The sequence below is a fragment of the Diplotaxodon limnothrissa genome, linkage group LG7 (assembly GCF_057381915.1).
Source record: "Diplotaxodon limnothrissa isolate DT_005_m linkage group LG7, D_limnothrissa_male_GT1.1, whole genome shotgun sequence".
In the NCBI taxonomy this organism is placed as follows: domain Eukaryota; kingdom Metazoa; phylum Chordata; class Actinopteri; order Cichliformes; family Cichlidae; genus Diplotaxodon; species Diplotaxodon limnothrissa.
This window is the reverse complement of record NC_140602.1, coordinates 61,757,597-61,785,242: the sequence shown is the minus strand read 5'-3', so window position 1 is coordinate 61,785,242 and position 27,646 is coordinate 61,757,597. Positions and strand designations below refer to the sequence as shown.

Genomic DNA, 27,646 nt, shown 5'->3' with positions numbered 1-27,646 from the left:
CTCTGTTTGTGGCACTTTTCATTTAAAAGATGCCAGCGAAACACTATGAATGTGTTACAGAGGCTGTCAAAGAATTTGTAGTGTGGCCTGTCTAATGTCTGTCATAGCTCTCCTCTTTTTTTAACGCCTGGGTAACTTTAGTTTTAAGGTTTGTGCTTTTTAAACTCAGATATAACCACTTTTGGTACATTTGTCTGCTTCCAAGAGAATGTTACGTTATAGCTCGAACTACTAAAGTACAAAACTGCATTTTCCATAATAAGATAAATAACAGTCAAAAATCATGCCTCCTTGCAAAGTCATCTATGTGCACAGGAAATATACACATTTCAACAAGAACTGTATTACAAAAGTCAGTATGATTGGTGAAAAATAAATCCTGAGTTTCAGTCCTGATAAATTAATGATTTGAGATGGGTCACATCAGTCTGCACTAAATGTTATAGCCAACATGACATTTATAAAAAATACTTTTGCAATTTTAAAATGTACCAACTGCATTTTAAAGAGCAGGTCTTTGGTCATTTTGTGTAATCAGAATGGTTCAGTGACACAATTAACTGAAGGCAGGAGTGAAAAAATAATCTCTTTTCAAAGGATATAGATAGTGGGTTTCCATGGCTACAGCCCAGTTGCAGAGCAGGGCTTTCTGCTTGCATTTATCAAAATGGAGAGAATTTTGAATTTTGCGATAAATAACCCTTTATCTTCTTTTCAGATTAGCCAATCCTTGACTGTGTATGAGATTTTCTTTTCCCATTGTTATTTCAGTTATTCTGTGTTTTCACTTTGTTTCTTTTTGCTTAAGGCTGGTCATGATTTCTTCTATTTCCAGATTGGCAGTGCTGTCGCAGTGTTAGATGTGGAGACACAAAAATAGTCACAAAGATCTAGGTTGTTGCTAAAGGTTTTTTGTGTTCTTTAGGACAAAATATGAAAGGTGTGTATGTTAAGAAGATGGAAAGAGGAGCTCACAAATGAGAGAGAGAGGAGGACATATAGGGGAAAGTTATGAGAATGAATTTTGAAGTTATGAGAATGATTATTACGGAGCAAAGGACAGCTGTGAAGATGATGAAGAGTAGAAATACCTGTGGAAGTATAGAGATGTCTAGGAGAGATGCAGCAGACTGTTTAACCAGATTGCTTAACACGATCCTGGAGAATGAGAGGATGCCTTAAGAATCGAGAAGTATAATAGTACAAGTATGCAAGAACAATGGTGATGTGCAGAGCTATAGCAACTGCAGAGGGATAAAGTTGACTAACCATACCATGAAGCTATAGGAAAGAATTGTTCACGTTAGGGTGAGAAAAGTGGTGATGATCGGCAAGCAGCGTGTTTAACTAACTGAGGTCAACCATGCAAAAGATAAAAGACTGAGCACAAGAGAGTTGAAGCAGTAGTGCAGGGAGGGTAGAGTGGGATAGACAAGATTAGAAATGAGTATGTAAGAGGGACAGCTCAGGCTGAAGACACAAGAGACACAAAAGGTTGAGATGGTTTGGACATGTGCACATAAAAAGGTAGATGATCCACTGTAGCAATCCCTAAAGAGATTAGGTGAAAGAAGAGGAGCATATCCAGGAAGATATTCAATGCAGATGCAAAAACAAAAAATGTGCAAAAGTAAAAGAAAAACAAAAAGAGAATTAAGCGGCACAGCTGTGCAAGTGGATGAAGGATTTTGTAACAGAAGTATGCATTAGGTTCTTCTAAATTTGTCAGCTGAAATCTAAATATAATGAAGAAATGTATTTCTTTTAGATTTTATGTTGATGGTGGCCTCTTGTAATGAAATTGCAGTGAAGCATTATTATTGGAAACAAAGGGGAGAGACAAAAGGTGAGGGAAGGGGGTCATACAGAGAGACAAAAGGGGAAAGAATGGTCCGTGACCATGAGAGGCAGGGGAGGTATATGAGACACCTGTAATAAACAGAATGGCTGATTTTTATTGTTTCTGACTCATGCCATTTGCGGCTGTGATTGAAACCGAAAGACAGAGTGAGGTTGATGGAGGGTAACGGTAAAAAACAATGACAAATGAGACATCCAGCAAGGGTGAGAGAGACAAAAAAGGGAAAAAAAACTGTGATGGAAAATTATTAAAACCTTTTGGACCCCAATCACGTGAACTGCTAATGACAGCTGCCTCCAATGGGAGGATGGAAAGTGGAGTAGAACCATGATGGAGATGAAGATAATGACAGCATCAATCTTTCATTGTCATAAACACAGTCAAACTGCAGACATAATTGCAGAAGATAGAGATGAATGAGCGGGCTGGATAATAATAAGAAACTAATGGTAAAAGATGAGGAGACAGACTAAAAGTGGGTGGTTGGAGAGCCTATTATGAGAAGATGATTGGCAAAGATAATTGAAAATGGTTGGATAACAGCTGCTAATAACATGTTTTTGCTAAGGGATATTTTCCTCTTTTCCTCGCGAGGATTGATTGACCAAGAACAGATATCCAGATAGGTTAATGGCAGGCAGGCAACAACAGTCCTAGTGACAGCACCAGTTAAGGCAAGTAATTAAAGATGGTAATTAAACCTGGAAGGGGACTCATCCAGATGAAGTCGTATAATACACGCTGGCTAACACAGCAAGTTGTTTTGTTGGACACTGAACAGCACCAGACAATTAAAAGCAGCATCGACATAGGCAAGGTGATGTTGTTACTAGATGTGAAGTTAGCTGTAAATGGTTCCTCAGTTCATGCAGCATTATATTTGTCGCGAAATCGATCAATGCAGAGCAGTGTCACAAACCACGGAGGCCCCAGAAAAGTGCAATCAAACGTTGCGTTTATTAACAGCCTGGAGAAAACATCAACATGTGTCTTCTGACCAAAATACATGTTGTGGACACTTATAAAGCAGTGGGGTACACGCCCCCCCATGGCGTCAATGACAGATTAAAATAGGTTCCAGACCTTAGTCACAGTTAATCGTACATCTTGTACATCTTTAATAGCTATAAACAGACATAGAACTTCTCATTTTGATAACACCTTCCATACAAGGTAATAATCTTAAGCCCTCGGGGTCTCTGAGGCTAATTCTTGACTCTGCTCATCTGTTACCAAGTAGAATAAAATGCAACAGGTTTGCAACAAGAAGCTGGAAACATTTGGGCCTCTGCTGAGGCCTATTCCTAGATTATATGTATTATATGTACTATAAGCATGCATTGCAGTTATCCTTCTATGTTCTAGTTTCCCTCAGCATGTATCACCTGGACAGTCATGCCAGTGAAGCTTAAAACCCTTAATGAACTGAACATCAACTCAAAATAGGCACAGATATGCAATATGTATAAAATACTCCTAACCGTACTTGTAATAAAAGTTAACATAATGGAAGGATCCTCAAATGGACATCTTCAATAAACAACTGTAATGCAGTATCAATACTGTGAGAAATATTATTAGATGAAATAATGCTGTAAAGAATGTTATTAATGCAGGTATAATGATGCAGATTATATGGCAGCAATAAAAGAATTTCTGTATCTCCACATATTATATACATGATTTCATCTATGCAGTGTCATGAGGTGAAGAGTCACTAGTTTACATGTCGAAAGCTTCAAGTGGCTGCTGTTATGCTCAGCCAATACTTTATGACATCGGGATGATGATATTTGTGCAAAATGTACAGCTTCAGTTTACTTCAACATTAAATCTCCCACTCTCAGCCGGAGGAATAAATCTATTTCTTGCTAAAGATATCTCCTCATTTGGTCTTTGGATCAAGGTGGTGGAGAGCACTGTCTGACACATCAGTCTAAAATCTCCTATCATTGAACTCTGCTGGAGTACTAATGCATATGATTCACATCATTTCCGTCTTGTCAAACAGTTCAGTGATTCTCGTGCCTTATGAAAAGAGCTCCTCCTATTAGGACAGAAAATGTTTCTATATTATAAAGGTGATTAACCAGAATAACATGCACTGATCAGAAGTAATTTTTCTCTATTAAGGGACCAGTGCACTTAAACAATGCCATGAAAAATGCCCCCACAGCATAACAAAGCCACCAGATCACCTCTCTGCAGGGGTTCATGTTTTGATTTAATGTGTCGCACATCTGTGCCTACCTTTAAATTTTCAAGAGGGAGTGTTCAGCATATCAATTAAAGAATAAAGCTGGGGATATTTAACATTTTCCCATGGCTAATACAAAATTGATAATATTTTAGTCCACACACCAACATTTTCTGATATTCCTAACAGTCTGTGGCCCATTTATTTCCTGTCAAGATGCAAACCTCTGAAAATTGCATCAGAGCTCTGTAATTTCAAACAGGACTAAATAATGAATTTGGTGAGTAGTTGCCATGGATGCACACTTAGTTTGGTATTCATAAAAAATTTGATGAGGCTGAATTTTCATCTCTCGCTGCCAAGTTCTTAAGTTTATAACATTCTTCCCCTTCAGACACAGACATACCTTTAGTGTGAATTAACAATTGTTAACTGTGTGCCGTTTGGCTGCTCCTTCTGTGCCTGCATGCCTTAAGTAGACATGCATGTTAGATTATGGTGGTGATCTAAATGGGCCATAGCTGTGAGATAAAAAGCTTAAAGTGTGTAGAATAAAACTTGTTTTGCATGTGTGGTTCAAGTGCAAATACATTATAGAAGTTTGTGCTTCATTTATGGTGCATGAAATTCTAGTATTGTATTTGTCGGTTACTGAGCACTATTAAGCTGATGTGTGTGTCTATGCATTGCGGTCATACAGTTTATGAATACAGCTTGCTAACAAAACTTGCTAGTATTAGTTGACAAATGAGCCCTCCACAGTCTATAAAAGATAACTTCAACTGCCAAAATCTTGATGTCGAAACTCCAAAACAAAGAGTCCCAAACTAATGTGTCACGTCACAGTGGCTATCCCTGTGTTAAGTATGTAAATTTCATTTGCGCACATAAGCAGCAGTGCTGTGATTGCAGGTTACCTTAAGTCAAAAGGGTCTGCGGGTCAGATTTAAGCCTTCAGGTTCTGTTTTGTTAGATGTAGGGCATACATTACTATTCAAAAGTCTTGAGCTACCTCTCTTCTTTGTACTTTATCTTCAAGAAATGACTTTCTTGAGACTTTATAAAAGTAATAATAGAGACAATAGTTTCCAGGCTTTCTGAAGATCTTTCAAAGTTTGTCTTTGGACATTTGCATTCATTTTCAGTCCCATCCTTGCAATTAATTATTTCTGGAGGAATTATTTGTTTCCTAAACCACTTGGTACTGACAGTCATTCAAACATAAAAAGGCTCTTAAGTGAAAAGATTAATCAGTGTTGCGTCTAGACATAACAGACCAAGTAGCAAATAACCTATTTTAAATTATATCTTTAGGAACCTTTATTACTAGCAGTCTGTTGCAAAAAGAAAGAAAAAAATAAATATTTGTCTGTTTGTTTTCCATGTGAATCTATGAAAATTGCCAAAGACAGTTTGACAGGCATAAAATTCATTTTTTGCTCAAACAAGGTGATTCCCAAAGAGCTATTAGCTACAAATGTGGCATATCTTGTAATTCATTTGAAAGCCTGATGCTTAACCTTGTCCACCCCAGCTGTGAAACTCAGAAACCAGTCTTACTTGTTATCATCTATCGTCCACCTGGGCCTTACACAGAGTTCTGTCTGATTTCTCAGACTTTTTATCTGATTTGGTTCTCAGCTCAGATAAAATAATTATTGTGGGTGATTTTAACATCCATGTAGATGCTAAAAATGACATCCTCAACATGGCATTTAATCTGTTATTAGACTCAATTGGCTTCACTCAAAATATAAAAGAACCCACCCACCACTTTAATCACACTCTAGATCTTGTTTTAACATATGGCATAGAAACTGAACATTTAACAGTGTTTCCTGAAAACCCTCTCCTGTCTGATCATTTCCCGATAACATTTACATTTACAATAATTGATTACACAGCAGTGGAGAGTCGACTTTATCACAGTAGATGTCTTTTTGAAAGCGCTGTAACTAAGTTTCATGAAGAAGGGAAACAGGAAGAAAAGGTTGAGGTACATTAAATTACACAACAGTGTAATTTTAACAGTTCCTTCATTTTCAGCACGACAATGATCCCAAATATGCTGACAGCACAGTAAAAGCACAACTGGATATAAAAAACACACAGTGGAACAGTACCGAGCATGAATCTCATGGTCTTCAGTATTATTGAAGCAGTGTGGGATCATCATGACAGAGAATAGTACAAAAAGGCAGCCGACGTTCAAAGAAGAGCTTTGATTGGTCTTCAAGAAGTCTGGAGAAGTATATCTGAAGACTGCGTAAAAAAAATTACAAGAAAGCTTGACTAAGAGAGTTCAGGCTGTGCTAAAGAATCAAGGACTCAGAACTGACTTTCAAGTTTATTAGAATTGTATAAACTGTGTTTGTGCACCACATACTCTAGTTGCATTATGTTTGCATCAAGAACAATGCAAGAACTATGGTGATGTGCAGAGCTATAGCAACTACAGAGGGATAAATAAAGAATAAAAGAATTGTTGAAGTTAGGGTGATGATCAGCGAGCAGCATGTTTAATTACCTGGGGTCAACCATGCAAAAGATAAAAGACTGAGCACAAGAGAGTTGAAGCAGTAGTGCAGGGAGGGTAGAGTGGGATAGACACGATTAGAAATGAGTATGTAAGAGGGACAGCTCAGGCTGAAGACACAAGAGACACAAAAGGTTGAGATGGTTTGGACATGTGCACATAAAAAGGTAGATGATCCACTGTAGCAATCCCTAAAGAGATTAGGTGAAAGAAGAGGAGCATATCCAGGAAGATATTCAATGCAGATGCAAAAACAAAAAATGTGCAAAAGTAAAAGAAAAACAAAAAGAGAATTAAGCGGCACAGCTGTGCAAGTGGATGAAGGATTTTGTAACAGAAGTATGCATTAGGTTCTTCTAAATTTGTCAGCTGAAATCTAAATATAATGAAGAAATGTATTTCTTTTAGATTTTATGTTGATGGTGGCCTCTTGTAATGAAATTGCAGTGACGCATTATCAAATCAAATCAAAATCAAATCACTTTTATTGTCACATCACATGTGCAGGTACATTGGTACAGCACATGTGAGTGAAATTCTTGTGTGCGAGCTTCACAAGCAACAGAGTTGTGCAAAATACAATAATGTAAACAAGCAAAATACAAGAATGGCTACATCTGAAACTAATAAATATATGTACAATATATAATAGTATATGCATTTCTGGATGTGTATACTAAATATTTTTCTGTGTGTGTGTGTGTGTGTGTGTGTGTGTGTGTGTGTGTGTGTGTGTGTACACATATTTTACAAATTAAATAGAGTAAACAATAAGTAGAATATTTAAAATAAATTAAATAAAATATACAGAGTGAGACATGTGCAAAACAGTGGCATTACTGTACAGTATGGAGTGCATAATGTTAAAGTTCCAGTAGTGAAGCTGAGGTGTCTATGAAGTGTTCAGCAGTCTGATGGCCTGATGGAAAAAGCTGTCTCTCAGTCTGCTGGTACGGGACCGGATGGTGCAGAACCTCCTTCCTGATGGAAGCAGTCTGAACAGTTTATGGCTGGGGTGACTGGAGTCCTTGATGATCCTCCCCACTTTCCTCAGGCACCGCTTCCTGTAGATGTCTTGGAGGGAGGGAAGCTCACCTCCAATTATCCGTTCAGAGCACCGCACTACTTGCTGGAGAGCTTTGCAGTTGTAGGCGGTGCTGTTGCCATACCAGGTGGTGATGCATCCAGTGAGGATGCTCTCAATGGCACAGTGATAGAAGGTCCTGAGGATGCGGGGGCTCATGCCGAATCTTTTCAGTCTCCTGAGAAAGAAGAGGCGCTGCTGCGCCTTCTTCACTGTTTTGTTTATGTGTACTGACCACGTAAGATCCTCAGCCAGGTGTACGCCAAGGAACCGGAAGCTGCTCACTCTCTCCACAGCAGCGCCGCTGATGGTGATGGGGGTGTGTACTTCTCTGCACCTCCGGAAGTCCACTATCAACTCCTTTGTCTTTGCGACGTTGAGGGTGAGATGGTTGTCTTGACACCAGTGGGTCAGGGCGCTGACCTCCTCCCTGTAAGCCGTCTCATCACTGTTGGTGATAAGACCCACCACTGTAGTGTCGTCCGCAAACTTCACAATGATGTTGGTATTTGTTAGTGGCTGTGCAGTCATAGGTGTAGAGTGAGTACAGGAGAGGGCTCAGTACACACCCCTGTGGAGCACCAGTGTTCAGTGTGACGGGGGATGAGGTGATGCTGCCCAGTCTGACCACTTGGCGTCTGTCAGACAGGAAGCTAAGGATCCAGCTGCAGAGGGAGCTGCTCAGTCCTAGATCCTGCAGTTTCCTGTCCAGCTTCGAGGGAACGATGGTATTGAATGCTGAGCTGTAATCTACAAACAGCATTCTCACATACTCTTCTCCAGGTGTGACAGGGCAGTGTGTAGTGTCAGGGCTATGGCATCATCAGTGGACCTGTTGTGGAGGTATGCGAGCTGTAGAGGGTCCAGTGAGTCGGGTAGTGCAGAGCAGATGAAGTCCCTGACCAGCTTCTCGAAGCATTTGCTTACGATGGGGGTCAGGGCTACAGGTCGCCAGTCGTTCAATGAGGAGATGGTGGAGGATTTGGGTACAGGGACGATGGTGGCCATTTTGAAGCAGGCTGGGACTACAGACAGAGAGACTACAGACATTATTATTGGCAAGAAAGGAGAGATGCAAAAGGTGAGGGAAGGGGGTCATACAGAGAGACAAAAGGGGAAAGAATGGTCCGTGACCATGAGAAGCAGGGGAGGTATATGAATTCAATTCAATTTTATTTATATAGTGCCAAATCACAACAACAGCCGTCTCAAGGCACTTTGTGAGATAAGGTAGACCCTACAATAATACATACAGAGAAAAATCCAACAATCAAATGGCCCCCTATGACCAAGCACTTTGGCGACAGTGGGAAGGAAAAAGTCCCTTTTAACAGGAAGAAACCTCCAGCAGAACCAGGCTCAGGGCGGGGCAGGGCCATCTGCTATGACTGGTTGGGGTGACAGAAAGAAGACAGGATAGAAGGCATGCTGTAGAAGAGAGACCGAGATTAATAACAAGTATGATTCACTGAAAATATGAGACACCTGTAATAAACAAAATGGAGAACGGAGAAGTATTTCTGAAGACTACTTAAAAAAATTACAAGAAAGCTTGACTAAGAGAGTTCAGGCTGTGCTGAAGAATCAAGGACTTGGAATTGACTTTCAAGCTTATTAGAATTGTACAAACTCTGTTTTTGCACCGCATACTGTAGTTGCATATATGTTTGCATCAATTTTCCATTTTCCATGATTGGTGATTCAAGACTTTTGCACATCACCATAATCTGCATTAATATATACCTAAAGAATTTGTGAATGAAGCAACTTTTAAAAAAAATTGTCACATTTTCAGTTAATACAGATCTTGAACAGAGCTGTCAGTTTCTTGGGGCACATATTCAGTGTTAATACTAATGATTATGCTCATATTCACTGTTCTTAAGTAGTCCACTGAAATGTGACATGAAGCTGCTGCCAGGACATAGAGAACTGTCTGCCACTTACATGGACTGTGGAGCATCTGTGCTCAGCTTTGAACAATAAATCTCTAAAATCTATTTGCAAGGGCGTAGATTTGTTTTTGTGTTAGTCATTATTTTCTTCAATCTTTGGACAACTTCACCTAGGAAATAAACAAGATTGACTAGACCCAGGGTATCATAGGTTAGCGTGCTGAACAGGAGGCAGTGTAAGAGAAAAACACTGAAATTTTCTGACACCTGTTCACAGCCTTTGCTACAGAAAGAAGGGTGACTGGAGGTATCGGGTGATAATTGCTAGCTGTAAAACTGAGATGGCATCAGACTTGCAGGAATTTGACAGGGAAATTGCTGTGCCAAAAGCAGAAAATAGAGAGAACGAAGGTGGGGGACGTGGGAGAGGTGATTGACAGTTGAAAGTGGTGTGCTCTTATTAAAGCTGGACTGAAATCAATGCAACAGAAGTGTTAGCATTCAGAAAGCAGGGCAGTGTACAAAAACTGGACAGCATACAAATCACAGAAGTCAAGTTCACATCCTGAAAGCTGCTCCTCAGGTGTATAAATGTATTAACACTCAGACAGGTGATGTGTCTGTGCACATAAAAACGTAACATTTGAGCTGCAGCATGAGCAGGACTCTGTGGCATCAATGTTTCATACATTAACCGTGTTGTCTTGCGTAGCGATAAGCAGCGATAACTGAGGAGAAACATGCATTTGTTTAGTGAAAACTGGATGCAGTGAATCATTTAACAGGCGATTTCATTGACAGCTGTGTGGACTCTAAAGGACAGTATAGATAACCGTGGGAAATCCAGTGGAAAATCCTGACAGCTGTTTCACTAACAGCTGCCACGGTGGAGCTCTTTCTGCATTTGTCCTTCCCTCTCTCTCCGAAATGAGTAATAGATACAATAAAGAATGCTCTTGGTTGCATTGGCAGAATTTCCCATTAAAGCCAAAGGGGCAGAGGCGAGCTTCATGCTCAAATTAATTGTTTCCCTTGGCTTTCAGTGACAAATGGAAGGAATTCTAACAAGAATTTATAGGGGAACCTGAAAAATGAATTCGAACAAGTGTGGAAAAGCCGACCAGCTACACCATACTGTAAACGTGCAGCTTGTTGGGATGTTAGAACCTGTGCCAGCTCTATACAGCTGCATATGTGTGTTGTTTATTAATGCACTTTTCCAACAAGTGGGTGTGCAGTTAAAATAAAAAGACCAAGTTATAAAATAAGATGAAAAAGTTCTAGCACAGAAGCATGTGGACGTATACAGCAAATATAGAAATGCAACTTAACAAGAAAGAAAAATTATGTCAACTGGAACCAAAGTCTGCCCTAGTTCTCTTGCACTGATTAGACTGGTCAAGGTTGGGGACTGGTTTGTGTTGCTGTAACAACTCTGCATCACTTGCTGGCTGCCATGGCAATGCATCAAAAATAGAGTAGTGGAAAATGATCGTTGGCTGCTCGGTGGGTGTGTTGGTAGGTTGATGGCACAAAAGAGAAGCAGACACACATCACATCATATAATTACTTCAGTCAGACTGCTCATAACCTCAAATGATTCAGTTATTACAGCAGAAGTAGTCAGATATCGGTGTCTAGGCTCCGAGCTCATCTCTCCTCGCACATGTTACACATAAGATTGGGGAGAGATGAGTAAATGTCCCCCCTGAAGCCGACAAATGGATGCTGGGGCAGTGGAGGGGTTGAAACAGCAGGCAGAGATGAAGGGAGAGGTGGGAAGTGTGCAGCTTAAATAGACAGCCAAATTGGGAGGTTGTGTTTGGTATATTATGTGACTAGAGTGAGCAGGTTAAATGTGTTGCTTACTTCACTCTGGCTAGCAAGCTTTGCTCCATTTATCACATCCTTATAATTAAAGGTGACAAAGAGGAGAGCATTCCACTACACAACTACATATTGGGATATGCAATAAGAATTTGCAGCCCTTCGTTTCCCAAATGATGTCCCTCCTTATTTATAATGAACCGCTATAAGGTTTGGCTTTGAGAAAATGCAAGAGAGGGGCTTCAGCTACCACTTGCCGATTACACTGCTGATTATTTTAGATTTTTTAATCCACTGAAGGCTTAGCGTGTGAAATGGCAGAAAATGAACACGACAACAATACGACAGATGTGATGTGGCTTCCGTTCTGATTTCCTTCTTAAATTGCATTCTTGCCTTAATTTAAAGTACTCATCTGGAAGTCCAGTCCAGTGTCTTTTAATTATCATTTTCAATATTATTATCATTGTTGTTTACAGCAAGAATCAACTCAAGAGTTTAAAAGCTTAACCAAAATCCCCCACAGTGATTATTCAGTTGCTAATCTTTCTGTAGAGCCAATGACGTTAGGCAGTTTAACTCACATTTCCTCATGCAGCCGCCTTCTTACAGGACGAATAAACATTGCAGTTCTAAAAATATTTTTGTTTAACCAATCCGCCAGCAAGAAACACTTTCTATTGTGCTTTTTTTGTGTCATTTCCCAGACACGGGCGAAATGTGTCCAAACACCCCACTGAGTTTAAACCTTAATGAGCAGGACTTAATTAGTCTGTAGCCTCAGTTGTCTCTCTCTCAGTCATCTACACTGAAATATTGCTGTGATGCAAAATTGTGCAACCTGACATTTTATATTGAGCTTAGTAAATGTGCCACAGATGCGCGATCATCCAGTACAGCAGCAATAAACACAGAAGACAGCCGATATGACAGGAGTTTGTTTATATGAGGGGCCTGTTTCTCTGCTTAGTATTCTGCCCCCGCTCTTTCAATCTGTATGCTGTCAGTCTGTTTCAGCATTTCCAGTTCAGCATAGTGACATTTTGAAATGTATTCACTTCCAATCAAGACACTCAGAAACAGGGGACACCAAGTCTTTCGTCCCCCCCTTCCCCAAATGTTCGCCCTTGTCTGTAGTGAGTGAATGTCTGAAAGACAAATTACGAAAGAAGAGCAGAATCAAAGTAAGAATGAAAAGAAAGGGAGAAGAGAAAGCAGAAATAAGGAAGAGGTTAAATGAGATGGCTTGAAGTGAGTGGATCAAAGAGGAAGATTAAAGATATCGATGCGGTTAATGAGACTAATGGCGTTCTTTTATCCCTATTTCTCTGTTTCTCCAGGTCTTCCAGCTGAAGAGGAAGTGAAACTTCTTGTTGGACCTTAGATTACAGTTTAACAGATTAGAGCTAAGCAGCAACCACCTTAAGCTCACCAGCCCCATGAAACTCACGCTTCTAGCCAACAGAGCATGCACAAAAACATCTGCACACAAACACACACTCACTGGCACAGCTGTAGAACACAATTAAATTAGTGCATTTGGCAGACGGTGTGCAAACCTAGCTTTGCACCATACACACATTAAATCACAGGCATAAAGATGTGCACATACACACATAGTCTGGGGTAGAGGACAGATGCTACGCCCTCCCCTCCTCCCGTCATCCTCTCAAAGCCAGCTGGAGAGAAGATGAGATTTGGGGCTGATTGGTTTTGTCTATTTTTCCATCACGCCCTGTGCGCCTCACTCCATCCACCACTTTCGCCTTTCCACGGCGCAGCCTTATCCATGGACAAATAGTCATCATAAAAATCTGACATCTGTACCAGTTTGAAATGAACAGTGACAGGACTTCTTGACTGATTTTTATTTCTGAACTGTGGATGCCAAATTGGTGAAACATCAGTGAGGTGATAGAAGGAAATGCTGTATTCCTTTACAGCGTGTGATGAAAACTATCGCAAAGGGTTCTTTTTTATACACTTCTTTTTCATTACAATTTCATCATAACACACAAAGAACTGAAACTTTCTATACTAACTTTTAAGACGTTGTGTTTGAGGAGAGCGTAAAGAAGAGCCACATCAGAGGAGAGCTTTAATCTTAACGCAGTTGTTCTCAGTCAAGTAGCTCAGCGTTCCTCAGTGGCAGATTCAGACAATGGAGTGAAAAAGGTAAAAGAAAAAAAGGAGAGACCTTGAAAGAGGGTGACACTGGGCGAGGTGAAACTTGATAGAAAGACAAAAGGAAGAAAATAAAGGAAAAACTGGATTTTTTTTTTTTATTGTCAAGGGTGGCTAGAGCAGTGATGGAACACCCTTCAGGGCAGACCACCTCCCTTCTGCTGCTCCTCCTTCCTTCTTCCCTCCCTCTCTCCACCGCTCTCGACTAGTCTGCTGGCTGTCTTTGGCTACGTCGCTTCAGTGCAAACAGAGAGACGGAGGGAGAGAGAAAGCACAGCGCTGCGGCCAAGCTCAACATTCACACAGATGGCAGAGGAAACGAGAAAGACCTGCCGCATCCAGCTGTTGGATTTCACTGACGATGGATACTGCAGTTAATCAAATAAAAAGAGGCAGGGAAAAGTGACAGAGATCCAGACAGAGGAAGCCAGGAAAGGGAAAGTTATAAAGTTCAAAAGAGGAGGGAGTGGACGAAAGATACAAAGGTGCAAATACGCTGGGATTGTACTCGAAGCTGAAAGAGAGATCACCTCACACTGAAAACAAAGGACCTCTGAAGCAGTCTGGCTCCAGTTGTGTGTGATTCAGCGGCGACTCCTGTGTGTGTGTGTGTGTGTGTGTGTGTGTGTGTGTGTTCGTGTCTGTTCAGGCGTTTCAGTGTGTGAGACAAGTGCATGGCTGTGGAGCAGTTAGAGAGAGAATCCAGCGGGAGACATAGAGAAAGCGTAGGAGCTCCGGTGAGCGAACAGCTTGACTGTGAGACAGATCGACTCTGACACTATCCTTTGTATTTTTGTGTGTGTGTTTGTGCGTGTCTTTGACAGACCGATAAAGGGAGTGATTGTGTGGTCCATACTGGCAGCCAGGGGCTCGTCCCAGTCACTGTGACCAGACCGTGGTGGTTGCTTAGTGGAGGCACAGGAGGAAGAGGAGGAGGTAGTTGTGGGCTGGGGACAGTGGCAGGCCCAGGGGTGGGGACATGGCCTTGGGGGGGCCGCATACCGTCCTCCACCCTGCACCGGGACAGACGCTGGGGCTGGGGGTCCTGGAGCGGGGGCGCATCCAGGGGAGCTCCCAGAATCTCAGAGCTCAGGCCTTGGTTAAGTGGAGGGATGGTTACAGGTGGAGGTAGTACTGGGGTAGGAGGTGGAGCAGAGAAAGGAGGCAGAGTGAGATGTTCCCGCAGAATCTGGGTTCTCCTCGGCTCCCTGGTTCTCATCTTTCTCACTTCCCTATTCTTGTCCGTGTCCCTTCGCGGGGGCGTCGGATTCAACTACCTGGAACCACCCGGGTGGGAAGAGTCACGGCGTGTGAAGCTCGTGCCCAGCTACATGGGTGCGCACCGCCTGTCATCACCTGATGCCCCACAGCAGAAGACGTGTGCCTGTCAGCGCTGTGTCGGGGATCCTGGAGTTTCTGATTGGTTCGATGAAAACTACGACCCGGATATCTCTCCTGTTTGGACAAGAGACAACATGCAGTTACCCTCTGATGTCTACTACTGGTGGGTGGTAAGTAACTTTAATCTCTAAAGTTATGTAAGTTAGTAACAGTCTGGAGTGTTTTTCTTTTGTTTTGTTTTTTTCACATCAGCTAAAGCAGTAAATTATTGTAACATATCTCAAAGTCTGGAAAATTAATAACCTCCACAACCAGGGCTCCTACATCTTTGTAAATCTGTACTATATTAGGTGTGGTGACGCATTATTACATGTGCAAGTTTGTTTTGTTCCTGACATCTGTTTGATTTTTTTTTCTCAATATTCGAATAAAGCAAAGAGCCTATGCCCTCAATATACTACAAGTTTAATAGCTTAGCTTCTTTGCATATATACTTATTGCTCCTAATCGGTAAATATTAAGCTCTATCCAAGAGCGTGTCAGCTTAGCACAAAGACTGGAAGGCTGGAGACAGCATGGCATTTCCAAAGTAAACAAAATCTTCTTAGCAGTTCTTCTAAAGCTCACTGATTAACAGGTGTTATCGTGTTAGTTTGTTTGCCCCCTTCTAAGTGACAGCACATAATCCCTTGTAAAACCATTATAGAATAAACATGCAAGATATAAGATTAAGATTAATGAACTTTTAGTTGAATTTTGAACACAGCCTGCGTAGTTGATTCCACTGCTTCCTGTTGTTATGTTAAGTGTCTGGCTTTATAATTAACATACAAACAGAATAGTTTGTCCATACGTGATTGATACAATGTGATGTTAATATTAGCAGGGTTTGTGCCTGCCAGAGCTAAATCTCCCACTGCTCCTAAGCACTAGAACAAATGCTACAGCTGTTAAGTTAGTTAATGTGTCTTATTAGCATACCGTTCTTGTTTTCACACATGTAAAAATACTTTAAATGATTGTTTTTTAAAAACGTAGTCATAAGGAACCAGAAAGAAATGTTATGAAGTCATACTTTGTCCATTCTTGAGCTATTCGTTCACTTGTGTTCATTAAAATGCCGACTTATCCCTCCACGAGTTACAGCAGCCACAGTTTTCCTGGCAGAAACCCTCAGTGTCATACAGTCTTTAAAACAACTTCATTAGGTAAACTTATAATGTTTACAATGGTTTCATTTGATTGTTGGTATATTTACATGTGAGCAATTAAATAATTTAAAGCCAGGATCTGAATTCACTTTCATAATTATTCATGGAAAAATCCAGCAATAGTAAGGGCAATAAGTTCTCCACCGCCTGTCTGAGCTCTTAGCCCTTTATCTCAGTGTTCCAGGGTCAGATGTCCCTGACTGGAAGGGAAATTGGTATCCAGTGCATGCTACCACAAGTTCATGCAAATTGTAGAAGTTTCCAAATCAGAAATTTAAAGTTCTACTTATAAATGCTATGCTGCGTTTTTTGTATATGTGGTTTAGTTACTTGTTTTGGAGTAAAACACCTGGTTTGCATACTTCACACTAAATCTGCAGACTGCGTTTGGGTGATTTAATGTTTCTAACTTCATAAAGCGAAACACAATAATAAGATCATGTATTATACTACAGCATATAGCATCATTCTCCTCTGAACCACAGTAAACAAAAATAACTTTGTGCCACTGTCTGGAGCACTATCAAGCACTTTCTATTTATGTATATAGAGAGCGTGGGGAGCTGCAAGTTACATGGAAGACATAAGTTTATAGAACACTAACACAGGGGGAGTAACACATAATAATCTTGTCCTCCTCATCCTGCCTCATCTCTGAGCCAACCAATCCCCCTCTTACAAGTCCTACATGCTTCTCAAGTATCCCTGCCAGTCATATGTGATGGTATTTGTGGAAAAGTGGAACAAATAAACAAGGTTGGCCTCTGGGTTTTCCTTAAAATGTTTTATAGTAATGTGTAAAAAACAAACAAACAAACCCCAGAATGAGGTTTTTTTTTTAGTCAAGTGTGAGACACAGGAAGCACTTAAAGGATCATTATGTAAATGCCTCCTTTTAGTTTGATTTGTAACTATTTACGTACATGCGTTGTCTCTCTATGTCCACTCAAATCTAAGTGCAAATGTGTTTGTGTGCATCTGCAGTAAGTGTCATCCAGTTTAGTGTCCTTCAGTGGCCGGGTTAGACTCTTATTTCAAAGCCGAATCCTCAGCTACGCTCTGAAATGGCAAAAAACTGCAAACACAGGCCAACAGCTGCCAAGTCATTAGGTCACACAGGGTAACAGGGTGGTGATGAACTGGCGTGGGGGGGGGGAGTGGATAGGAAAGGAATGGGCAGATCTAAAATACATTTATATTAAATTATATTAATTTAATTATATCAAATGTGGTTTCTGAATTTAATTAGTCCAGAAATGTAATCATCTGCTTTTAATGGACTTCCAATAAGTCACATTGCTTGACCACTGTAGGCAGTCATTTTAATGAACGACTTGTGTTGGTTACACCACGTATGTAATGTTGTTATTGCTTGATTTCTAATATATAGCATATACCTTGTGTGTTTGTTTGGCACCATGAACTCCTGACCTTGAAGACCCCTTAACTTGAGGTCTGGAGTGTAGTTTTGGCAGATATGTTAAAATCATTGCTAATGCTAATGGGGAGGACTCTACCTATCTTAAAATACCTTAACATTTAAATTTGGAAACTTCATAGAGAGTTTCCATATTTTTCTCTAAATTTAGAATGTTCCTTAAAATATTGTAAGAATGAACATAATGTAAATTATATTTATTAGCCTCCTATGAAGGCAAAGACAACTCACCAGGCTTTGGAGAGATAAGTGTTGTAGACAGGCAGCTGTCCTTGTTTCTGAATTACTGCAGACACAGTGAAAAGTGCCAGTTTACGTGTTGTCTGCATAAATTTAGAGTAGAAAAATGTCACAGCACCCTGAATGAAGCTTAACAATTTGCCCAGAGTGATCACAAGGCATGTAAATAATTACATTCAAATTCATGCGGCCTCTCCTGCAGAGGGTACTGCGGAGAATAAAAACTTGACTAGAACTTAATTAGAATATTATATCTGTTTGAAAAGAGAAACCCTGCATATCACAGTCAAGAATTGTTGGACTGCTGGAATTAGTTGTGCGGAAATTTGCTGAGAATTACAATCGCAGACATACTCCAGAGTCTTTAATTGAGTCATGCGTGAATTCTGACTTTTTCAAAAGAATTGACATCAAACCTAAAAGGCAAGCCTTATTTAGCAACTACACAATATTTATTCTCTCACACTGCAGTCAGCAGATTTCCACTCTCTAATCAATACATCCATTTTAACTTAACAGGAATTAATGGATGGCTGGGTGGAGAATGGAGAGAGGAATGGCCACAGACCTCAAGAGTAATAATGGCTTGCTGTCTAGTGTCTTGCCTGCTGTTTATATGGTTGTGTTTCGAGCTAGTATTATCTTTGAGCGCTGTAATGTAAAGTAAGGATGACTTACAGTCCTTGCATTTGGGAATCAGAAAACAGAAAAAGACATTGTTTCCTGGTAAAGACTTTTATGAGGCAGACTTCAGCAATTCACAGTAGGGATCATCTGTGTAGCTGCTCCCTAGTCAGTTACCTCCTTTTATTTCTTCTGAGAGAACCTCTTCAGTCCAAAAGTGATTTGTTATGGGAAGTCTATGCACCCGATGCAACCAGTGAAAAAAAACACTTCTCCTTTGTTATTTGATTTGTTTGTTTTTAGTATTGGTCGACTTTCTTTTATTCCCAAATCCAATAGCAGCGCTATAAAGAAATGAAAACAAGCGATTAATGCGTATTCGTGATTGGACCTCTTCAATCAAACCTAATGTGCAAATGTGTACTCCTGCCTCAGGAGAGGCACAATGCAAGCACGCAGTGAAAGAAACATTTTAAGCATTTCAGTCTGTTGCTGTAGACACAAACTCTCCAATGTTATAATTGTACTTTTTAAGGTAATTTTACAATTTCTTTTAAAATTTTCACACTGGGCATCTGTCTCTAATTTTATAACAGGGCTAATTTTGAATATCTAATGTGGCTTCTGGAAACAGCAGTGAAATCTTGTTTCAATGGAAAAAGAAAAATTAGAGTTCCTTGGATGCAGTTGCCAGGAAACTTTGGGAGTCAGAAGACGGCTGACATGAAGGAAGCTCGACAGCATCCAGCTATGCTGCCAGAAAACAAACGCCAAAAATTAGTAGCCCCTGAACAACAGCGGTATCGAATGCCAAGCTGGCTCTGGCATCGTGTATGCAGTCAGAGACCGAGGAAGGCAAAGGGATGGATGGATCAAGGAGGATTGAAAAAACAGAGACAAAGACACAATAGCAGAGAGGCAACAGCAAGAGAAACAAAGTCAGAAGGTGTGAAAGAAAGATTAGTGGACTCTGATCAGGGCTTATGATCTGCCTCGTGCACAAGCAACCCAGAGAGAAAAGGAGATGAAGATAGACAAGAGGAGCAGCAGTAAGGCAGAGCGGAAAGGGGAAGTTAAAGAGCAGGAGTTAGACATGCGGGCAAAAAGGCTGATAGAGAAGATGCATGAATGAAAATCTTGAAGACTGAGATCTGTGTTGGAAGAAGCGAATTAAGGGCACTGGTGGGTGCAAAGGAAGGGGTGACAAAGGAGTGTGAAAATGAAGATTGCTGTGTGTGGGAGAGACAGAGAAAAGATGGTTATGGATAGGAGGAGCCATGCTTCAGCTGCCAATACCCCGATGGATATCCATAGGATGCCATAAACTGCATTCTTTGTTTATAGGTTGTTGTTTTGTTTTGTTTTTTTACATTTGTGCAGGTGCTTGTTTTATCTTTTCACGCATGATTGCACATTTGCCTGTGTGGTTTGGCAGATGCTCAAATGAGCCAGGATTTATTTTTTGCCTCTTAATTGGACAACTTCTGTTTGTTAGTTGGTAAGCATCATCATACCACAAAAGGGCACTCAAACCGTGATCCAGAGAAATGAAAAACACTCTTACTGACAAAGTAAAGCAAACAATTTTTTTTTCTTAACTGTAAACATGTGGCTTCAATATACTTCATGCCCTTTAAGATCACTTGTCGATGTAAAGCGACTGGTGCCTGCCCAAGAAAGCTTTGAAGTTAAAGGATAAGTTAAAAAACGGGCATTTCGTGAGTTAAAGCTTTAAAAATGAAGGGTGCCTCCATGCTAGCAACACTGAGAGGCTATAATTAGGCACAGCAATGCTTTGAGCTAAATGCTAATGTCACGATGCTAACATGCTGGAAGCGATTAACATTTTAAAATTACCATTAAACCAAAGCAGAGCTGAGGTTGATGAAAATCTGGTTAGTGTTTGGAGGGGCGTTTTTTGTTTTTAAGTATTTGATTAAGTGAAATTTACCAAATCATTTACCAAGAAATTAATATTTTCACATGTGGCAGGTGACACCCAGATTGTTCTGCTGGTGCTGCTGTCACTTTTTTCGCCTATAGATGAAACTAGTTTGCACGCTCAAGGACTCAAGAAGTAGTCACGCCCATGGTCTCTTACCATAGTCTCATGTGTTGAAATGCCATAATTTATTATGAGGACAAACATGCCAAGACGGTTTAAGCGCTTTTTAAAGTTCACCGGTTTAAAAGCTATTAAGGCTTCACATTAAAACGGCTTCAAAAGTCAGCAGCCACAGGTCAGAGGGTAGACTGATACTTCTGTGCTCATTTCAAATGTGCCCTGTAAAATGGTGGAGCTTTTAAGTATGGTAATTTTGTGAGGTGCCGTGCTTTATTTTTTTTCTAAGTGACCTTCCTCATTAAAATTATAATGGACTCTGTTTAAGCTAAAGCGCTTAGATTATTATTCATGTTTTCTGACAAGCTGATGAACAATGCATTAAACCCATTTTCACAGTAGCCAAAGGCAGGAACTTAATCTGAGGGTGTTTTTTTTTCAATGTAAAACACCAGTAGCTTCACATTTATGGTGTTATTTATCCATTAATCCTCTGACAGACAGCTAGCTTAAGAGCGACCTATTGTATCACTCTCCTCCTCTCTTCATCTTTCTCTGAGCTATGTTTAGATCTTATTTTTCCTCTTCTGTGCACCTTTACATTTACCAAATCTTTTTTTTAAATAATTTACTCTGAAACAACCTTTGCTTTCTTTTCTTTTTTAAAAAGATTTTCTCACTCCGCTTGTTTTTGACATGTGGACGGCAATGCCTCAGCTCCTTTGACCACAGTCTGACTGCATCCTGTCAGTCTGACACGTAGCTGTTACCTAAACACACACACACACACTTAGGCACAAGCATCTGCTTATTTTCTCTTGAATGCAGGCGAGTGCATGCATACACATGCACACGGGCACACAGAATGTAACTAAATTTAAAGTCTCTTGTCAGATATGATTTGTCTGCAGAGGAGAAACTACACATCCTAACTATCTCTCTCTCTCTCTTGTTCTCTCTCTAGATGTTACAGCCCCAGTTTAAACCCCACAGCATCCAGCAGGTGCTGCTGAGGTTGTTCCAGGTATTTTATATTATTAATTCATCTTTCCTTTGCCGTAGTGCTTTCATATCAGCCAAGTCATTCATTCAGACTTCCGTCCAAAGACTGAGTGGAGGGGGAGCAGATTGTCTTTATTTGACATTTGGTTTATCTCAAACCTGGCTCATTCCTCTCCAGCGCGTCCGTATGACTTTTTTATATTCAGACTCTCAAAGCACTTAAAGTGCTTTCCCATAAGGATGTAGGTTTAGTCTGGCTCCCTTAGGGCTGAAGTGGTTCATGTATTTTTCATGGAGATTCTCATAAAGAATTCACCCCAATATTGAGAGCTGCATGTATTTTCACAGTCAGGTCTGAGCTGCAGTTTAGGTCGTTTTATGTGTATTTGTGATGTATTTAATTTCCTCCGTAGCTTCGGTCCAGTCTGCTTGATTTAATCATGGTTGTTTATCACAGGTGATTCCCGGAAGGTCGCCGTACGGCTCGTGGGATCCGGGACGCTGCCTGCGCTGCGCTGTGGTGGGGAACTCCGGGAACCTTCGCGGGGCCAGATATGGCGCAACCATTGATGATCACAACTACATTATGAGGTGAGAGAGACGGCTGCAACGGATAGATGAGCAGAGCAAGACAAAACAGAGTGGATGCAGGGCACTATTAGATAAAAGCACGACTCAAAGAAGTAAAATTATGCTGTAAGACCAAAGCTTGGAGGTGAAGGAGGGAGAGGAGAGGAGGGAGACAGCTGGAGGGAAGAAGAAAAAAGAGTTTATGTGGGGATTACACTGTATTCTCACTCCGCTCAGTATGTGCCATTAAAGTTCCATCATCATAGCCATCTAGATTGTGTGTGCATGTGTGTACAGGATGGGGAGGTGTACTTACAAAGAAGCAAACAGCAGATATGTGTGCGATAGCAAAAGTAATCCCAGCGTTTGTGTCCCGAGACATTTGAACTTATAGGCTGCGTCTCTGTCTCACACACACGCCCATGCACAGAGGCACATAAATCCTTTTGTGTCAGTCTGCTCCCCAGCTGTTTCCGAGCCGCATTGACGGATCACAAAGCCTGATTGTTCTTAAACAATCCAGCTCATGAGCACAGCTATATGTAGTTTCCTGCACTGCGCGCGAGTTAGTGTCGAGGACACATGCCGGTGCCATGAAACACTCAGCAGGAGTGACTGATATAATGTGTTTTTGCCTGCTATAGGCAATGGAATCCATTAGAGCTGCATTCTCAATAGACCCGTGTGGGCAGCCTGCAACTTCCATCTCCTGCTACGATTTCTTAATGCTGTGCTTTGATTTTCATTTGTTTTTCAACCAGCTTGACCCACAAAAGTCCCCCTCACTATCACCACCCACCGCCTGTCTGCGTGCTTTTTAACTCCTGCTGTGTGAACAACATCTGTTTTGTTCACTGGCAAATGGTAAGGTGAAGTCAGTAGCCACCTTTTTAATTCCAAGTGCAACCAACTGTTTACATAAACGGATCACTCCTCCAGACAGTGAGTCACAGCTACTGTAAATACAATGAATGGCTCAAACGCAGCTGAGCGATTAGTTACTGTCTGACTGATTTTCCTGCATATAATATACATTACTGTATACTCTGCATATGTGTACTTGATACAGTGTGACTGTGATAAACGTAAAGTGTTTTCACTGCTATGGGAGCTGTGCTATGATGTAGAGAACAAGTAAACAAACAGTCGCTGAGAACAGCGCTCTATAGGTGAAGAACTTGTTTGTGTGACCTTGAATCAAACTGCATTCAGCAGCAAAACACTGAAACACTGAAATCACCTCAGCTGTAAAGTGTGACAAACTGAGCCCATTTTCTTTTATGACATGCTTTATTTTTACTTTATTTAAGTTAAGCACATTTTAAACAACTGTATTGTTTGCTCTCAAACTTATTTTATCAGTTACAAAATTGCTGAATAACACGCAAGCTGATATCTGTATACCAATATATCTGCCATAGACCCATAATAGCCTAAATTAGTATCTATATTGAGCTCTATGAGGTCATGAAGTCATTCTTCAAGAAATTGATTCCAGCAACATGAGCAGGAATTGCATCAGGAATTTGGCAAGTCAGTGTGAAATTAAATCCATGTGAAGGTACTCTGGCACCAGTTTGAGTCCAGCTGGAGGTAAAACCCAAGGCCTCACACACCAATTTCTAACAGCCTGTGACCTGATGATGTTCATCTCTCACGCTGTTCTCCCGTCACACTCTCTCCTAGGATAAATCTGGCACCCACAGTGGGCTACGAGGAAGACGCGGGCAGCCACACCACTCACCACTTCATGTACCCAGAGAGTGCCAAAAACCTGGCAGCCAACGTCAGCTTCGTGCTCGTTCCCTTCAAAACACTGGATCTGGTCTGGATCACCAGCGCTCTGTCCACGGGCCAGATTCGATTGTAAGACGAGACACGTGCACGCAGATATGCATAAGCATGGATTAAGACATGTCAAATACTGCTTGCAGCACAGGGATGTTGAAACTTGCCATTTGACTTCAGGGCACACAGACACACAGAAGAGTATCTTTGGGGAATAAATAAAATTTTCTTAACACACATGCACTGACACGTGGAGTGGAGATGTGAGAAGCCAGAGAGTTTTTGGGGTGGAACAATCTGCCAGCTGTCAATCATCCAGAATTCATAGCTCCAGCAATCACATAAAGTGCTGATTGAATGTAGTCAATCAATTTCTCTCTCTCCCTCTCAGTACTTACGCTCCAGTGAAGCAGTTCCTCCGAGTAGATAAAGACAAGGTATGTATTTTCATTGAGTGCAATTAATTTTGGCCATTTTCTCACACACACACACACACACACACACACACACACACACACACACACACACACACACACACACACACACACACACACACACACACACAAAGAGGGAACCTGGTCTGCTACAACTGTTTCGCCCCATTCCCATTGTTGATGAAGGATTACAGTTGGATTATAAACCCTTCCTTTGTTTTCACTAATCTGCTCGTTTTTGGGTATTTTTAATCCGTGAAAATAAATAAACTCAGACTAATCCCTGTCATGTGAAGACTTGGCAAATATCTTCGCCTGGTCAGAGACTCAGTTTTAATTTATTTAAAAAAATTTTTTTACAGCATCTTTGTGGCCGACCCAAAATTATAGATTTAAAAGACTTACTTGCTTTGATTTCACAGTGAATAAGACTTTATCTTATGGTATCTTCCCTTTCTCTACATGTCCCTCCATGACCCAGGTCCAGATCTTCAACCCAGCATTCTTTAAATACATCCACGACCGCTGGACTAGACATCATGGCCGCTACCCCTCCACTGGGATGCTAGTGCTGTTCTTTGCTCTGCACGTCTGTGATGAGGTCTGTTCTTCTTCTTTCTCTCTCTGCATTTGCATCAACGTGGCACTTGTGTCCTATGTCTTGTTTTAACTTCTGCTCTCCTCTAGGTGAACGTGTTTGGTTTCGGTGCAGACAGCCGTGGAAACTGGCACCACTACTGGGAACAGAACCGCTACTCCGGAGAATTCAGGAAGACCGGCGTCCACGACGCAGACTACGAAGCCCAGATCATTGAGCGGCTGGCCAAAGCCGGCAAAATCACAGTCTTTCCTGGAAAATAACCAGCAAACCAGCCTGCATATATCTAAAGTTTAGTGTTAGAGGGCTGGTTCAGCAAACAGACACTATACAGGCTGCTTACATCATGTTTTTGCTTTCACTTACCTGCACAAGTTTAGGTTCTCAGCTGAAATAAAACCAAATGGCTACGGAAGACGAGACAAAGTGATCACAGTTGGTACTCAACACTTTACTCCGTTCACTTTCCCCTCATATTAAATGAATGCCCTCTGTTGAGCTGCAGGTCGCATCTGTTAAGTAGCTACGAACAACTATTGTGTAGATCCAACGTGACTCTTTTCGCTGCTCTAAAAGTGGGAGTTGAGACTCAAATTAGAAGCAAAAGGCTCAGGATTTCACGTGGGCTGCGTTTGGACTGAAAGTCAAGGCAAAGGACAGTACAAACACAGGTATGAGGGCCCATGGAGGAAAACCTAACCAATGACAATAAATACTGACTTTGTTTGCAGCGTGGAGGATGCTGGAGAAGGAAACGGAGGAAAAACATGTCCCACTTTTGGACTAAATCCAGAGGAAATATTCACCTTGGATGACAACCTAATCCTCAATAAATAACAGAGACACGCCATCATATGTACTGAAAAGACGACAGTAGCTGAACGGTCAGCGTCTAGAGAAATGTTGTTCTACATCGTTTGTTGTTCCCCTTGTTAGGTACAGACCTTCAGAAAAGGCTGAGGTTGCAGACGCAAAAGTGTAATGTTGGACATTTAAAGGACGCCAGAACTTAAAAGGCCACTTCATAAACAGTTGTTCTTCTCAAATCTTGACAATTTTCACTGTAAACTCATATTTATGTGGTTTCTACTGGAGAAGACAGTGTTATAAGGACTTTGTCTGACAGTGATGGGTTGTAAAATGGTTCCTTAAAAGACAGTGTGTGATTGCTCTGGGTTTATAGCATATGACTGTCCTCTAAAGTCCCCAGAGTCCTTACAGTCTCAGCAAGGCATTAGCACCATGCAGCTGACCCACAGAAGCACAATGGAGACTTTTGCCTTTCAGCCATTCTGACTCAGAAAGATTACTGCAGCACTAGCACCGCATCCTGCTTTTAAATGCCACAACAACCACAGGCCCCTGCTACAGCCTTTATTCACATTCAGACTCGGAGAGGAAATGTTCTGGGAGAATGACGCTTTGACTGTGGTGAGGCCAAAAGCCCATCTCCGGGGATTTTATGTTTGGATGGAGGCATGCTGGTGTCTGGGCCCCGAGTTTAATCCTCATGTGGTCTGTCCAGGTCTAATTTGGGAGAAGAGGACTAAAAACAAAGAGCTGGGGCTTGTAGAAACAGACTGACAAAGCCGGCATGAGAAGCAGAAAACGAAGAAGGCGTCGCGTCGCTGCTGTTTATGTGCAGCCGCTTGCACAGTGCTACTCAAACTCACCACTCTGGTTTGGAAAAGATGGAGAAGCTAAGACTTCTGGCAACCTCCCACACCTCAGTGGAGTTAGAAACTGTTCGGAGCACTTCATCCCAAATTAAGGCCCATTTAATGGAGTGAAAGAAACCTCCACCAGATATTAGAGTTATTAACTCATAAGTAGCTCAGCATCATTAACCACTAGCTCCAGTCCCTCTTCAACCAATTAAAACTTTCAGCTGTGTCTGGAGGGGGCGGAGCTACCAGTCGCCTTACACTTGACCTCTCTGCCATAAAACTGCACATCCTGTCCCGTTGTTTTCATCGTGATGACATCCCACCCCCCCGCAGAACGCAGAGTTCATGCTTAGCTTTGTTTGATTTGAGGGATTTACAGGATCACCTTAGAAAAAAAATGTGTTTCTGTCACCATCAAGTAGTAGTGATTTACTTGTGATATTCGCCATTGTTAGTTGATATGTCTTTAACAAGAAAACAAGCAAATGATAGTTTAGGATGTGCTGCTAGACCATTTCTAGAGGAGAGGTAGATGGGCGAAAGTATTTGGTTTAAGCTGAGGTTGTAAATTCATCCTTGGAGATGTGGTCATAAAGAGGTGGAGGCTGAAAATGAAAGGTACTCAGGGTTCCTACGCAGGTCTGTAAAACATGAAGAAAAACTGGCAGAGTGAACTCAACTCGCTCTTCACTCGCACCTAATGCAGTTATACTGATTTGAATCATTATCGTAAACGCAGCATTTGTACTGAGAGCTGTGGCTTTGAAACTTTATGTGCTTTTCTTTGTTTTCTTTCATATATATAATGTTACAAATATGGATGCCCATATTAAATATTGCCAAATTTTCAAGTAATAAGGTAAGCTTCTATAAAAGTAACTGCTGTGAGCTCTAATCCCAGATGTTACACAGTTCTAAAGGCTTAGTTTAATGTTTTTTTCTGCTCTTGTGTCTATCTGATGTCAGCTTGGTGCATATTTCCTTATATGGTCAGCCACAGCTCTGGCTTTCCTACAATCCGGATGTTCAGTCTGAGGTCACTAGCCGTGTCTGGGCCTAAACTCCGCTGCAGGTCCATATATCAAAT

General features: G+C 41.2%; 1 protein-coding gene and 1 long non-coding RNA gene across 2 annotated transcripts in view; both read left to right on the top strand.

Annotated features, from left to right (window-relative positions):
- Positions 1-13,292, top strand: part of LOC146629461 (uncharacterized) — a 44,079-nt gene extending 30,787 nt beyond the window's left edge. The window contains exon 3 of the long non-coding RNA XR_014906353.1: positions 12,741-13,292. This is a non-coding gene — a long non-coding RNA (uncharacterized LOC146629461). The remainder of the gene's footprint in view (positions 1-12,740) is intronic.
- A 1,404-nt stretch (positions 13,293-14,696) lies between these two features.
- On the top strand, positions 14,697-27,646 carry st3gal2 (ST3 beta-galactoside alpha-2,3-sialyltransferase 2). The gene is made up of 7 exons (XM_085358614.1): positions 14,697-15,095; positions 21,465-21,524; positions 21,960-22,093; positions 23,759-23,938; positions 24,252-24,297; positions 24,776-24,895; positions 24,982-27,646. Exons 1-7 carry the CDS (start codon positions 14,697-14,699, stop codon positions 25,153-25,155), a joined length of 1,113 nt encoding a protein of 370 aa, XP_085214740.1. The 3' UTR covers positions 25,156-27,646.